The 15,387-nt window shown below is 40.8% G+C and overlaps 1 protein-coding gene across 5 annotated transcripts in view; it reads left to right on the plus strand.

The window, feature by feature from the left end:
- The window catches only part of LOC147644269 (uncharacterized), a 31,191-nt gene extending 17,574 nt beyond the window's left edge, over positions 1 to 13,617 (plus strand). Inside the window, exons 1-3 of one of the 5 annotated variants that reach the window (XM_086829479.1) lie at positions 854 to 9,647; positions 9,841 to 9,893; positions 10,116 to 13,617. In XM_086829479.1, the coding sequence (XP_086685605.1) occupies positions 854 to 1,483 (630 nt within the window). In that variant the 3' untranslated portion in view covers positions 1,484 to 9,647; positions 9,841 to 9,893; positions 10,116 to 13,617. Of the gene's footprint in view, positions 1 to 853 lie in introns of those variants that run through there. The other 4 variants (XM_086829477.1, XM_086829476.1, XM_086829475.1 and 1 more) reach the window with 4 other exon arrangements.
- The last annotated feature ends 1,770 nt before the right edge of the window (positions 13,618 to 15,387 follow it).

Raw genomic sequence — 15,387 nt, forward strand, 5'->3', positions numbered from 1 at the left:
TGTACATACAGACATTCATACATTGGGCAAGCTTCGCACTATTCTGAGATGAGCAGCCAAACTCAAACTCAAACGAGAGTGTTTTTTTTGTTTTTAACTGTCTTCAATTTAACCGGCGCAACGGCTGTGTTGTTGTTGCCTTGTAGTTCTTTGGGTCCCCCACTTACCACTGCTTTGCCGACGGCTTATCCCAGTAAGCTCTTCTCCGCGATCAAAAAACGGATGTTTGTTTTTTAATTCTACCATCTCGGCGGTTAAATAATTAAACATCTGCGGCTCATAGTTCAACATCCATCAATAGATCCAGAATTTGAATTTGATTAATTAATTTAAGTTAATTAATTTTTAATTTAATCTTTTCAACTGAGCCGTCGCAACGGCCGTATTGTTCTTGCCGCTTTGTTGTTTTGAGTTCCGCCCATGTGCACTGCTTTGCCGACGGCATGACCCATTGAGTTTTCTCTCAAACAAAAGCGAAGGTTTTATTTCGACCATTTCGGATCCGTGATGAATAAATTTGGCAACAATTAATTACTTCCGAACAATACGTTCCTAAATCCGTATTTAATTTATTACGGGATCCATCCACAATTCGTGACCAATTTTCTGAGCAAAATATAAGCAAACCTCCACGTCCGAAATATTATATATTCTAAAATACACAAGACTTTTAATTTCGAATTAAAAGTATTCCCATAATTTAATTACGGCCGATTCCGTCAATTCGTTTGGGAAGATCCCAGTCCGCATCTCCGCGACCCTCTCCGCTTAAAGTAAAGTCCACTGCTGTCCGCTCAAGAGCAAACAGCTTTAAATACTAGCCCAGCTCCATCACTCACGGTCGACCACAAAAATGGCTCAAACCGCCATCGACATTGCGTTGAGGAAGTTTATTGCCACGACAGATCGTGTGAGTCAATTCGAGGCAAAGATCCAATCTCTAGACGCCCCAGAAACCACCCAACCCTCTCCTTCCACGTGTCAAGTGCGTCGCGACCAAATTCGGGCTTTGTGGGAAAAGGTGGAGAAGAGTTACGACAGCTGCTCCGAACTGCTCTCTGTGTCCGACGTCAGCGCGGACACTTCAACGGTGTTAGAAGCTAAGTATAGCTACTGCTACTCCGTCTATTCCAGGTGTGTGGCCCAGCTGCAGGAGATAATAGAAAGGGGCGCGGCCCAGCCAACTTTGGCTTCCAGCAGCGTCCACACACCCCCTTCCACCGGTTGTCGTTTACCACCGGTAGACACCGAGGTTTTCGCGGGCGATTATCTTCGCTGGCCCACGTTCAGAGACCTTTTCACGGCGGTATATATTCACAACCCTCGTGTCACCCAGGTGGAGAAATTGTTCCACCTACTCTCTAAAACAACTGGCGAAGCGCACGCCATTGTTTCCAAGGCCCCGCTCACCAATGAAGGTTTCGTCTCGGCGTGGCAAAGCCCCACCGACCGCTTCGAAAATCGAAGATTATTGGTTAGTTGAAAATCCTCTTCAACATCCAGGCTGTCCCTCAAGAATCGGGAGTCGCGCTGAAAGAGCTGCAAAGCACCCTCCAAAGCTGTCTGACCGCCCTAGAGATGTCCTCCATTCAAGTTGAGGCTTGGGATTGTCATTTGGTGTACATGGTTTCCTCAAAGCTTCCCAAAGTAACCCTTTCTCTGTGGGAACAATCCATCCACAACAAAGACAAAATTCCAACTTGGAACGAGCTAGACGCGTTTCTGACCGAACGCCATCGTACGCTGGAGGCCATCGACGGCATTTCCCGCCAAAGATGGCGACTCCGAGGGCCCCAGCGCCCCGGCTACATTCTTCCGACTTCAGCGTGACTCCAACACCCAGAAGGTGTGACCTGTGTTCCAGGGAAAACAACCCCCTGCGAAGATGTCCCCGTTTCCTCAAAATGACCGTAGTCGAGCGATCAAATATCGTCCGAAGAAAGCAACTCTGCTTGAATTGTTTGACACGAGGCCATCAGCAGCAGGATTGCCCCAGTGCCCACTCCTGCCTTACATGCCGCTGACGGCATCACACCCTGCTGCATCCCAGAAGCTGTTCCTCCAGTGTTCAAATTGCTCCTGAACCTTCCAGCCCAGTAACCGCACCGGTCCACAGGATATCCGCGTTCTCCACGCGAATCACTACTCCCAACTCCTTCAATTACTGGGTACCCTACGACATCAAGAGCAGACGTTCCCGACGTATTTTATCCTACCCATGCCGAGTCTGCAGCGGAATCCATCCGCTTCGAAAATGCCACAAGTTCCTCATGCTTAGTGCTAAGAAGAGGCTCAGCGCGGTGTCCACCAACCGCTACTGTTCCAACTGTTTGGCCCACGAACATTCCCAAGGCAAGTGCCGCAGTGGTGACCGATGCAAGACGTGCAATGAGCATCACCACACGCTCCTGCATATGCCGGGAAGTCCAGTTCCCGCACCCCGATCGCAGCATCGGATGACTCCGTGCTCCCAATTCGTTTTATTTACTGACCGCTTTCTAAATGATAAATTTTTTTCCAGTCCGCTTCGAGAAGATGCCACCGCTTCGCACCACGCGAACGCTCTGATCAGAGGTCCAATCCAACCGATTCCGAGGTTGCCACCGAACTTCATCCGCTACCGACGTCGACGTCTCCTCTACGATCCTGGGCTTCTCCCCCGCCCTCCTCAGCCACACCACGGCCTCCGTCCACCGCTAGCCAGGACACCCTTCAGAACGCGGCAGTGCTTATACAGGACGAATATGTTGCAACCCGAGTTGTTGCAAGGGGGGGGGAGAATGTTCACGTCAGAAGGCCATTCGCGGCGCCGCCTCTGCCTCCAAAGCTTTGGCCGCTCTTGCACTCCCGCAAGTCGGCTCTTCGCGCACTGCTCATCGGGCTAGTCTAAGCGCTCCCGCGCCCACTCTTCGATGTTCGCGAACGCCCGCTCCCGAGTTCCCGAGCTTCGCTCGCTGCTAAGCGAGCTGAGGGACGGCTAGTTCGCGCTCCACTTCTCGGGCCCGCTCTCGCACTGTTAAGCGTAGCTTATCGGTCGGGAGCGCAGCCCTTACATTTAAGCTATTTAGTCTTATGTATGCAGTGAAATAAAGCTGACGATTTGAATTGCCCACGACGCCCCGCCTTTACTCTTCGACTTCGCTTGCGACGTGGGAATTTTCACGGCTACATTTTCCAGAATCTTTAGCGGCAGGATCGCCCTCTTACAAACAAATATAAATTATTCCTTTGTTTTACATCACCTTAACTTTTTATTTGGCGCACAAGAAGCAAGCGCGTATGAGCGTATGGAAGCACCGCTATACATATAATTATGTATAATTATGTTTCATCAACAGTCAAGGGGGTGCCGTTGATTTTTCATCGATGACAGGCCATACAAACTGTTGATTTATTTAACATGGGCATGTCTTAGGCTGTCATCAATAAAAATTCATCAACAATAAATCGATGATTCATCAACAATTCCTCAAATAATTCATAAACAAATCATCATCAATTCATCGATGTTTCATCAAGAAATTTCTCAACTGCCGGGCCATGGTACTGCCGACGACTACTGTCTATACTACCGCCGTAACTGTATCGTGGGCAGAGCGTCGTAGTAGAGGTCGCAGTCGGCAGAGGGTCGACTCGGTAGAAGTCGCAGTCGGCAGAGCGTCGCCTTGGTAGAAGTCGTAGTAGGCGCGTGATGACATGTTGATGACAGTGGCCTATTGATGACACGCGGTACTGCAGGGTTGCGAACAGAAACATACACATATACACACTTGTTTGTTCTGTGTTTACTCATACATATAAACGCATTCTATTTTTAGATTTTTACGCTCTCAATTTTGTGAGAGCAGGGGAGTGCGCCATTGTCGTTTGAATCAAAAAATTATCCTCATATTGCAAAACGAATGTATTGTCGTGTGGCATCTTATAAATTGTATAGTCTTTGTTTGTACTGTGTATGAGCATTTCCACAGGAAGGTCCACCGCGGTTGTTTTAAAATATGGTTAAATTGATCTTTATTTCTTTATTGCCTTTATTTTCAAAAACTTATTTCGAATGAATCGATCGAAAACTTCCGTAAATGCAATTTTTGTTATTTTGATGAAAAAAAAGTTATAAATAAGAAAGAAAGCTAACATCGGCTTGCCAAAGTTATACCCTTGCAGATAGAATATCGATCACTAGAAATTAACACAAAGTAAATAATATATATTTATGTATAAAAACAATGAAGTAATTCCGGCTTTCATTCTATTCACCTATATATGTACATAGATATTATATTTACAGTTTTAAATTCACAGTTTTTAATTTTCCTCTGTATCTAACGATTGTTTGTATGGTAAACTGAAAAACAAACTAAAATTCTAGAACTATATTAAATTTGATGACAATCTAAGACTTGCTTTTGCTTTTTAATGCCACACAGAGACTGCAAAGATAATAATATAAAATAGGTAAAAAAAACTTTTTAAGTTAAACGGTTTTATGTTAAACATTCATAGCAATGTTTAAAATAAATGTACTAAAAACCAAAAAAGAATAAAATAGATACAGTCGTGGGAATTATAAACATATTCATAGACTAGACTAAAATAAAACCGTGGGGCAAGTCAATTGTTTACAATCGTTGATTAAAATGATTGTTTTGTTATGTTACACTATAATTCGGCAGTTGTTCAATCGACAACGATGGACGTGTGATAAGTAGGGCTAGACTGTGGAAACAAGCTAGCAAGCTCGATTATAAGCGAGTTTTAGGGTTTCATAGTGGTGAGCCGTCGATTAAAGACAAACTACGATAAGTGAAACAATTCCTCGCCAGCCAGCAGTGTGAATGTCCAACGATAAACTAGTTGAAACATCTCTTTTATTTATGGATTGTATAACTATTGGAATTTCCATGAGCAAGAAAATAGTAAGTAATTTCCTCACCGTCTGCGGGCCAACTGCTTAACGACGAATTAAACGATTCTTCTATCGCACATTAAGTCGATAATTTGTAGACAATTGACGTGCCCGACGGTTTTATTTTAGTCTAGTCTATGCATATGTTTATAATTCCCACGACTTTTATGTTTAACATAAAACCGTTTAACTTAAAAAGTTTTTTTACCTATTTTTATTTTCTAGTTTTTAGTTTTTATTTCGTCCAACTCCTCTATAGGTAGTCCCTGCAAAGATCTTACTCTACAAAGAGCCACGTAGGCTTAACCTTCTTCAAACAGTTTCGCACCTAAGTATACGACTGCGTGATCCACAGTCCTGCCCTGCATTTTATGTATTGTAGAAGCCCATGATAGTATTAAAGGCAACATTCTTCTTTCAGCCGTCCCGTAATTGTACTTAGCTGGAAACTGTATGGCTTTTGGGTGTATAAGATGTACACAGTCTCTTGCGAAATGAATTCGGACGGAATTACATCTGTTGCATACAAGGCTACGTACAACAAGATGCTCCTGAGTCTTGAGGGGAAAACGCTAACATTTTTATCCACCCTGACTTGGGTGGTGTACGACGTCTCATATTTAGCCACCCTAACGCCACACAGTCCTCAACACGATTCAAAATCTTGACTTGGTTGGTGGATTCAGGCTAGATTAATCAGACACATAAATTACAGATTCAATTTATAAATATAAATCTTATTATTATACGCCATTTAGTGGCTGCGCCCATCTTAAATCTTGAGGTTATATAGTGCACTGTATTCTTCTTGTCAAGATCTTTCATTTGATACCCATATTGGTGGGATAGATAAACAATTGATATCAGCCATCTGGTTGCGGCGGCCATCTTTGATTGCATAGATTGCATAGTAAATTGTATTCTACTTGTTGAGACCTTTCATTTGATACCCATGTTGATGGGATTGAGAAAACCTAAGTTATCCGCCATTTTGTAGCGGCGGCCATCTTGTATATTTGATAATGAATTAACACAATTGTATTGTCACCAAAATCCAAAGTGTATACAAAATTTTAGATTAATCGGTTGACAGGAAGAGGGGGAAATTTGAATTACTAAATTTGACCCAAGAATAAAGAAAACAAACGGGGTGAGCTAAATAAAACCGTTTAAAAATGCTATATGGCATTACCATTATTCGCATAGTTTTTATTTGAATTATCTCTTTCTAAAATGTCATGACTGCGATTATAATTAAATTTAAATAAAAGCCTACTTAAAATATTAAAGTCAAACAAAAAACCTTATTATTATTATTAAAATTAATTATAACAAAAGTTTTCATCACTCTTCGCTGAAATCATTGCTAGAATTAGATTTTTGCAAATGTGACTTCTGTTTATGTCGCGTGCGAATACGGTAAATTTTTGAGTATTTCTTGAAAACGAACAAGGGCTCAAAATCGATCTAAGCAACAAGTATATTTCTAAAAAGAGCTTTAAGTTTAAAACTTTGTAAAACTAAAATAAAGTCTTGGCACATGTTATTTTTAGTTCGAATTCAAACGAATGTGGCGTTTGACAGTATGGAAATGCCTATATATGATGTTATGATGTTCTTCAGAATCTCAAAACAATCTAGCACAGATCTTGTACGTAAGTTTGCTGAGAGAAATAGACTACTCTCAAAACTTTTTCAGTTATGCCTTCAGCATTCATTTTTTCCCCAATCGTAAACTACACTACACTTTTAATTTTTAAATAAAAGATCAGTCAAAGGCATCTATGATGCATGCAGCACACGAATATATATAAAAGTAAAATAATCTTTATACCAAAACCTAGCAAAAGAGGACTAATTCTAGCACAGGACTATAGGCCAATAAGCTTAACCCCCATCATATTGATGACGATGGAGGGGCTAGTAGACAAACATATAAAGGATAAGGCGGAGAGTTATCACATATCAGACGCCAAACATTCGTACTGCAAAGGTTGATCAACAGAGACACGGGCAGAGTTTTATCGCCCTTACTCTGGCTAATCAACATGTTTACAACATCACCAAGCTTACAATACTACGACGTAATTCTATACATTATGCCGATTGACCTGACGCCCAAACAGAGTGCGGTGTGACTGAAGGCGAGAGATTGCTGGAGAGGTTACTGCATTGTGCACAGCACTATTCTTAATGATGTCACATTACTAGAGGAGGAAAATACAGACTACAAAATAACCGAAATGAAATTCGGAAAGGAATACACAACCTTCTTCCCACCGAGGAGTGGGCTAGAGATGGAGTAACCAAAGGTTAAGTATAACTTTACATTGATGCCTCTAAGATGAGTTGCGGTGTGGGGGTTGTGATTTTCGCTGAGAGCCGGGAGACTGAATCGACTTTCAGCCTCCCAGCCTCAGCGACAGTCTTCTAGGCTGAGGTACTTACTATATGGGAGGCAGCAAGACTCTCAATACAGCAAGGCCTAAGGAATACCAAGGTGAGGATTTACTCTGATAGTCAAGCGGTTATCAAAGCGCTAGAGGTAGTTAGAACCAACTCGCAGTTAGTGGCCAAATGCAAAGAAGCGCTTAATGTACTCGCACAAGATAATGAGAAAGCCGACAAGCTAGCCAGAGAGTGCTCAACTGGGCGCAGCAACAGTAAGGAGATACTAACGAACAATATAAAAACATGGCCAAAAGTATGGTCAAGGATGAGTCAATACAAGAGAGCCAAGCTCTGCTGGCCAAACTTCGACAAAAACGCACACAATTACTGATATGTCAAATCAAGAAGGATATAATTAGAATCACGTCAGCCTTCACCTGTCATTGGGCGATAGGATCGCATGCAATGTAGATGGGGCTACCCCACAACACAAACTGCAGAAGTTGCAAACTACCAACGGAGCAGGAGACGCCATAGGACTTACTCTGCCAGTGCAGGACCCATATATGGGTCTACATATCGATGGTGCGTCCGACATTGCTTTAAGGAGTCTTAGTTTGGAGCCAAGCCACGGAAAAGAGGACCCACAGAAGGCTTATGGAGAGAACCCAGCGGCAGGCACTGCTCTGTATATCTGGTCCGCTGAGGTGAACCCCCACAAAAGCTCTAGAGACTATAATTGGAATTGATCCTCTCGACATCCACGCGCAACTGACCGCGGGAAATGCCACACAGCGCATACTAGCGCTAGGAAACGTGTCGAAACAAGGATACGGGCACAGTTCAATTGGTAGAACTATAAGCAGTGTATCTGACCACTTGACGCCTAGAACTTGCCCTGATGTTAAAACATCAACATTCATGGGACCTGAAGACTGGAAAACGGTTCAGGACCATGCTCTATACCTCAACATATACACTGACGACTCCAAGATGGAAGGAGGAGTTGGAGCGGGCATATACTGTACAGACCCCGAGATGAGGCAGTCGTATAAGCTACCAAGCCATTGCAGCATATTCCAGGCGGAAGTCTTCGCCATCTGGAAGGCGGCAGAGCTTGCGCAGGAAATAGCCCGCCCATGTGAGACGGTAAACCTGTTCGTAGGCAGTCAGGCGGAGATTAGATCCATGCAATCGTCAGCGGTCAGTTCCAAAAATGTTCTGGTAAGCAGGGACGCATTAGATATCCTAAGCACGACAAAGTCAGTTCGGATCTACTGGGTTCCCAGCTACCAGGGCATAGATGGAAACGAAATCGCAGACGAACTTAAAAAGGACGGAGTCGGACTGGCTATCGATAAAACATAAAACGTCCCAGTCTCTCTAAGAACACTCCAAAGCGTTTTGGAGAGGTGAGCGGACGCTCTAGCAAAAAGCAGGTGGAGAGGAAGCTCCATAACCTGCAAAACATCTAAAATCATGTGCAAAGAGCAAACAAACTCAGCCGCTACGTACTGCATCTATCTATCTATTCTTAAGGGTCATTGCCTGGCTGCCGCGCATGCAGTCAAGCTCGGCATCAACAACAACGCCAGCTGCAGGAAATGGTATGAATCTGAGGCAACCGAAACTTTGGGGCATCTCACCTGTAAGCGCCCAGCCCACATACAAGCAAAAGTAAAACACCTAGGTTCTCCAGTACTAGCATCACTTGCAGATACCTCCAAGTGGACGCCAGCTGAACTAATTGCGTTCGCAAAAACCACCGCGAAAGTCAAGGATTTCAACTCCGCGTAACATTTTCCAGGTCCATGTACACCTTTTTAAATAAATTGGGAGAAATGGTTTGAATTTAAAAGACCTCAATGGTAAGGTAAGGTCAAATAATACGAAAAAGCCATGTTTTTGTGATTTTTTTTCCTTACGACACAGTAAAATGTATTTACTCAACGAAATGTACATTAAAGTAAAACATTCGATGAATGTCTTATCAATTTTAACAAAAAAAAAAATAAAAAAAATATGGCAATGATAGCAATTGTCCGTACTTGTCTCGAAAAAAGTTTAATTAGGGTGCCCCTCATAGCTCGGTGCTGGATCATCTGAAACCCAAAAATCTAAGTTCATTCGCAAAATAATAGTTACCTCAGGTAACGCTGCCGAGTTTTTTTTTTAATAAAAAAAAAATTGTTTCGTAGACTGAAGTGAAAACACAAATTTTTGGGACAAAATCGTCTAATTTGTCATTGTGAATTCAAAATTATGAACAAAAACAAAAATCGACAGCTTTACCTCGAAAAATATGTACAGAAATAGTGTCTAAAATTTCAAATGGATTGGTGCAGGAGTTGTGAGTTGTGAGAGTTGTGGAAAAATGCTTTAAAGTTTTAAACACAAAAAAATCCAATGTAAAACTAAAATCCGGCAGATATAAAAATGCTCACAACTTTGTAAATTTTGAATTGACTTGAAATTTTTACACAATATTTTTCGGATAATATGCATTCCATTTGAAAAAAAATAACAAAAAATAAGCTTTGCAGTTAGTCGTCTATATACCTCACTTCTGCATAAGTCGGATTGGGACTGATAGAAGGTAAGTATTACTTCTCCAGTTTTCATCAAATTTGAGATATAGCCATTTGGCATTATTCTAGAATTTCGGTTGTAATTTTATGAAAATGGGGAGACAATATAATATTTCTATCTCTGAAACTATCGTTAAGATTGGAGGGAGATGTAAAACTGAAACTGTGCATATAATAAGTAAATTTGACTTAAACGAAAGTTAAAATTATTTTGTTTTTTTTTTACACAGATATCTAACTGGTTCAGATACGACCCATAGGCAGCGGCCAAAAGGCTGGTTACGTAACCTGCCACATGGCGAATTCGAACTGGGCAGTAAAGCACCAGAGTGGTCCAATAACCCGAACTATGTGATAGTTTCTGCATAGATCAGTGCCTTATCACTTGAGTATTATCACCGCAAGAAGGCGGAAAAACATTGGAAAAACATCTGGCCGGAGTCCCATCTTATTGTTTCTCAGAGCGCAGTGAATGCTGGGTGACGCTCGCTAGGATGGCCTCGTGTACACCAGCTATGTTTCTCGTTTTGTTTTGATTTTGATATTGGATCATTTTGTCAATTTATTAAAAAGTAAACTCCCCGCAGATTGACGTGAGTGTGGCATTCGTGTAGAACAGTTAAAAAAGGTTTATTTACATTTTGAACAGCAGCTCTCAATGCCAACGTGAACATGGGGCCAACTTTACACGCGTATCATGGAGTGAAAGAAATGATAAGGTCGTGAGTACTAAATAACAACAACAACAATTACCTATTATCAATTTTATAAAATGCCGCTCTACTGTCTTATTTAAATAAATATTCTGCACTTATTTAATCTAATTATTAATATTAATCATGTTCTTATTCAATGGTTAAATACTCATATCTAATTACTTGTTTTATATAAAACTAGCTGTAACCTGCTACGTTTTTCTGTGGCATATTGTGGTTGCACGCATAAGAAATAAGTCAAACAAAAAAGAATAATTTTCAAATTCATTTAATTCTGTAATACTTGTGGATATACAATATTCTTCGTTTCTCCATTCTCCGCGTAAATATAAAGACTATCTGGTTTTCGGACACGGGAACACGCAACATATAATTGTCCGTGTGAAAAACAATCTGCATCCAAATCTAGACCACACAACTCCAGAGATTGACCTTGAGCTTTATTAATGGTCATTGCGAACGCCAAACGGATGGGAAACTGCAATCTCTTGAACAGGAACGGTGTATCAGTCGGGATCAGAGGAATCCTAGGAATGAGGACATCTTCACCTTTGAAAGGACCAGTTATGTTCGTTGCTTCTACTACGTTGTTCATCAATTTCTTGACTGCGAGTCGCGTACCGTTGCAGAGTTTTGGCTGATTCATTTTTCGGAGCATGATAATCGGCACACCTATTTTTAATTTCAATATGTGCGGTGGCATTCCAGGCAGATCAAGTGAGTTTAGAAATTCCATAGGGTAATTAACTGCTTCCTCTGTCTCCACAACGGTATCTATCGACTGATATCTAATTTCGTCAGTTTCTATGCTGGATTGGATTACATGATTGAGCTGGTAGACATATTTGTTCTTGGCAGCGAGAATCGCACGTCCACTGAGCCAATCGTGATTCCTATAATTTATTCGGATATCGGTGAACACTTTTTGGATAAGTCCTTCCTTCGATGTAACTAAATTACAGAAATTCTTGAGCAATACTATTTTTCTCGACGTCTCATTGACTGGCAGCTTTCCGTTCCCGATGTCCAGTAGCTGTCGTGAGAATACGTCGGCTGAGTCATCGTTCTGTAACTGGACACGCATATTTGTCTTCAACTGTAATATACGTACATTTTGCCACAATATAGAATATTTCAGGCAAGCATTTATCTCGTCAGCTGGTGTCGATCGGGAAATCACAGGCAACCTTTGCCTGAAATCCCCTGCGAGCAATATTAGCGCATTCCCAAATGGTTGGACAGCTCCACGCAAATCCCGCAATGATCGATCGAGAGCCTCCAGCGATTTTTTGTGTGCCATCGTGCATTCATCCCAAACAATGAGTTTACATCTTTGAAATACTTTTCCAATGCCAGATGCTCTGGAAATGTTGCACGTAGGAGTCTCGATGATTTGCATTTTCAACGGCAACTTCAGCGCTGAATGAGCAGTCCTCCCACTAGGTAACAATGTCGCAGCGATTCCAGATGAAGCAAAAGCTAAAGCTATGTCCTTGTTAGCTCGAACCGTAGCCAGAATCAATGTAATGAGAAATGTTTTACCCGTTCCTCCTGGAGCATTCAAGCTTCAGCTACCCTTGCCCTGTCGCGTTCATTATATTGAGAGTGAATCGAATCGATTGCTGCAGAACGCGACTGCCTAACTCTCAATCGTTTTCTCTCAAGCCTATCTGCTCGTCTTTCTGCTGATTCCGCGTTGTGCATCTGCATTGCTCTCAGCCGCTCAGTCTCTCGGATGGAGGCCCGCTCTTCGTCAGTCATATTCGTAATCTTACGTCTTTTTGCTTCTGTATTGCGAGTACGACGACCCAAACTCGACTTCTTGGGTGGCATGACTTCGTTTCTTACTGAAACTGAACAACAAAATAAAATTTTAATCTCCAATTTCTTTTTTCAATATGTTGGGGATGTTTGACAGGAAATGCTTCGATTCAGCTGGCTGCCTGTAGAGGGCGCAGCAGTAGGGGCACGGGGAAACGCGAAAAAACTGATATATTCGCAAACGCAGATAAGCTATCAACATCAAAAGTAGACAATAACCGAGCTGGAACCTCAACGCATGTTGTGTCAAAATTTGGGCTTTATCGGTTCAGAACTTTTCAAGTCTAAAAAGGAAGTAGACACGAACAGAGCATTTTTATATATAAAGATTAAAACTTTTGAAATAGGGATATGTAGAGAATAAGATTATGTTAAGATTTAATTGTTTATAAATGAAAGTAACCTACAGCGGAAGCAATTAAATTGAGATAAATATATTTTGAAATGAAACTTTAATTTAGGAATAGTCATAATGGTTTGTCGAGTAAATATGTCGAAAGCACCCTTTAATATGTGGTAAAGATTTTGAGCCTTGGCCAAGGGCCAATGCCAAATTTTAAGTAACATTGTCACCATAGGGAGGGTAAAGATTATACTCATCTTCGCAATATCTGTCAGAAGCATTTGTTCATCTATACACGAGTCGTCGTGCATCAATATTATAAACCTTGATCCATCCTTTCCTTTAGTAACTCTTTTTGATTAAAAGATTATCATGTAATTATGTAATTAAATGTAGTAGCGTGTCGTACTATCCTAAGCTAGAAAGAACCCCGACCACGGCAAACTAGACCCGAGCATAGCAAGATTGCGCATCCCTAGCGAAGGAAGTACAAAGTCATCTCTCGTAGTATCAACACCCTCTAGTAGTATTAAATTAAATCTCTAAAAAAAATTTTTTTTTTAAATTTAATTTTCAACCTTTATTTTTATTTATTTTCTTAACTAAAAATAGATTGCAAACAAAAAAATATATATTTGATGACATGTTTTTTTATTCTATTATAATTTACTACACTGACTACTTTTTAGAAAAAATATACCTATAGTAGGGGAATTTCTAATAGATCAATCATTTCTAGACTATTAATACTTGGTTCCATATCTTTTAGAGACATAGAGAGTCGCGGCTTTTTGCTGCTTGAATTATAGACTACTTTAGCCAGGAAAAGGTGAAAATACCGGACACCTAGCAGGTAGCAATTTTCCTGTATAAGGTAATATATTTTTTATGTTATATCACCTGAAAGTAAACTAAATTCCATTTTCTTTGTATGTTGCGAAAGCAAATAAAATTTTCTGTCCGATAAGTAGTTTAGTAAATTAGTAAGTTTAAAACGATTTTGCAACAAATTTTTTTTTTTTTGCAACGGTGTTTATTCTAGATGCGCCACTGTGCGTTGTTAGTGCCGCATGGAACGGAAAGTGTAAAGTTAGTTTTTTCAAAAGCTCCCGTACCATTGGTCGTTCGCAGTTAATTGCTATACTGAAGGTCAGATTAACAACAAAAAATATTAATATGATTTTTAATCTGAAATAAACGACTTACCTACAACTGAAAATATCATGGTGTACCCAACTGGTGGTGTGGTTGATACTTGGCATTCGTATATTCCCGAATCTCTTAATTGAGGAAACTTTATCTTAAAATATATAATAAATCAAATATACATTTACTCTTAAATTTAAAATTGACAACATTTTATATTCTAATTTTTATTATTTCTAATGTCAGGAGTAGGTAGGTAAACGAAGCACTGAAAATCATGTAAAATAGTTAGTTTAATGCTTAAAATTTTTTGATAAAAATATTAAATATAAATGTACAATAAAAAGGTTATGTATCTGTAATATCTCCCACGTTAAATTCATTTTTCTGTTTCGTATTCATTATTATTTCTGATCGAGAGCGAGCATAGGTTGTAACGCTTGGATACGAATATAAGTGGCGTAATCTAGGAGTCAGTATGTGAGTTGTTAAGCGACCCCTGGTGGTAGGCATATGAGGGTTGCGAAGCGTTTTGAATTTTAAGAAAGTTTAACAGGGCCAAGGTTTCGCCTTTCACCCGAAGAACTGCTATTTTCGGGAGGGTCGATCGGCTCCTTCTCGCTTGAGGGTATAGCGGGCTGGTGCTTACCGTTCTGACCTCGCAACCGAGCAGTTGGATGCTGCAGGAGGCAAACTCTAAAATTGTTATTGACACTCAGGAAGATCAGGAAAGAGAAAAAAAAATAAACCTTTTGGAAAGCGAGAGGATTTGAAATAAGCACGGTACTAGGAATATTGAAATTTGGAATATTGGCAGCTTTAAGTTTTCTTCGCTAAATTGGGCAGCAGAAAAAACGCTTAGCCGAGAGGGCAGCAGAAGAAGCTAAGCCCATAGCAGGGAAGACGAAGAAGCGGTATTCTTCCAAGCGCGGGAGACCGGCGTCGGAAGGAGAAGGAGGAGCGATAACTTCACCCCCCCCCCCTCGCCATCGGGACTAACTAAGAAAACGGCAGTGGAGTAACCATTAGAATTTCTATTGCACTTTATATGTTTCCGTGTTCTGCCAGCTTCGAGCAGTGCTAGCTTTTCCATTTTTTTTATTCTCCGGCCAAATTTAATCAGCCTTCCGGCAAAATGTAAATCGACGGCCAAAAATAATGCCTCATTTCCCGCAATAATGCAGTTATTATATATACATGTTCAAAAGTAGGGAAAAGACCCCCGTCCGAATTGGCCTGAAAGAAGAGGGGGCAGGCACGATCGCCATTTAATTTTCAATTCACCCTTTTTTATTTTGCTACATAGTCATTTCTGAGATCCAATGTCAAAAAGCGTCAGGAAACAGTTATTGGCAGATCACCAAAGAATTTTTATTAACATTGTCTAACTAAATTTAAGTATTCAGGAAGAGGGCCAAATTTTCGGTAGGATAGGAGTAAAATTTTTCTTTACAGCCTCCTCATCAGCATCTCTAC

The sequence above is a fragment of the Drosophila serrata genome, unplaced genomic scaffold (assembly GCF_035046125.1).
Source record: "Drosophila serrata isolate PLE 108 unplaced genomic scaffold, ASM3504612v1 contig_208, whole genome shotgun sequence".
Classification (NCBI taxonomy): domain Eukaryota; kingdom Metazoa; phylum Arthropoda; class Insecta; order Diptera; family Drosophilidae; genus Drosophila; species Drosophila serrata.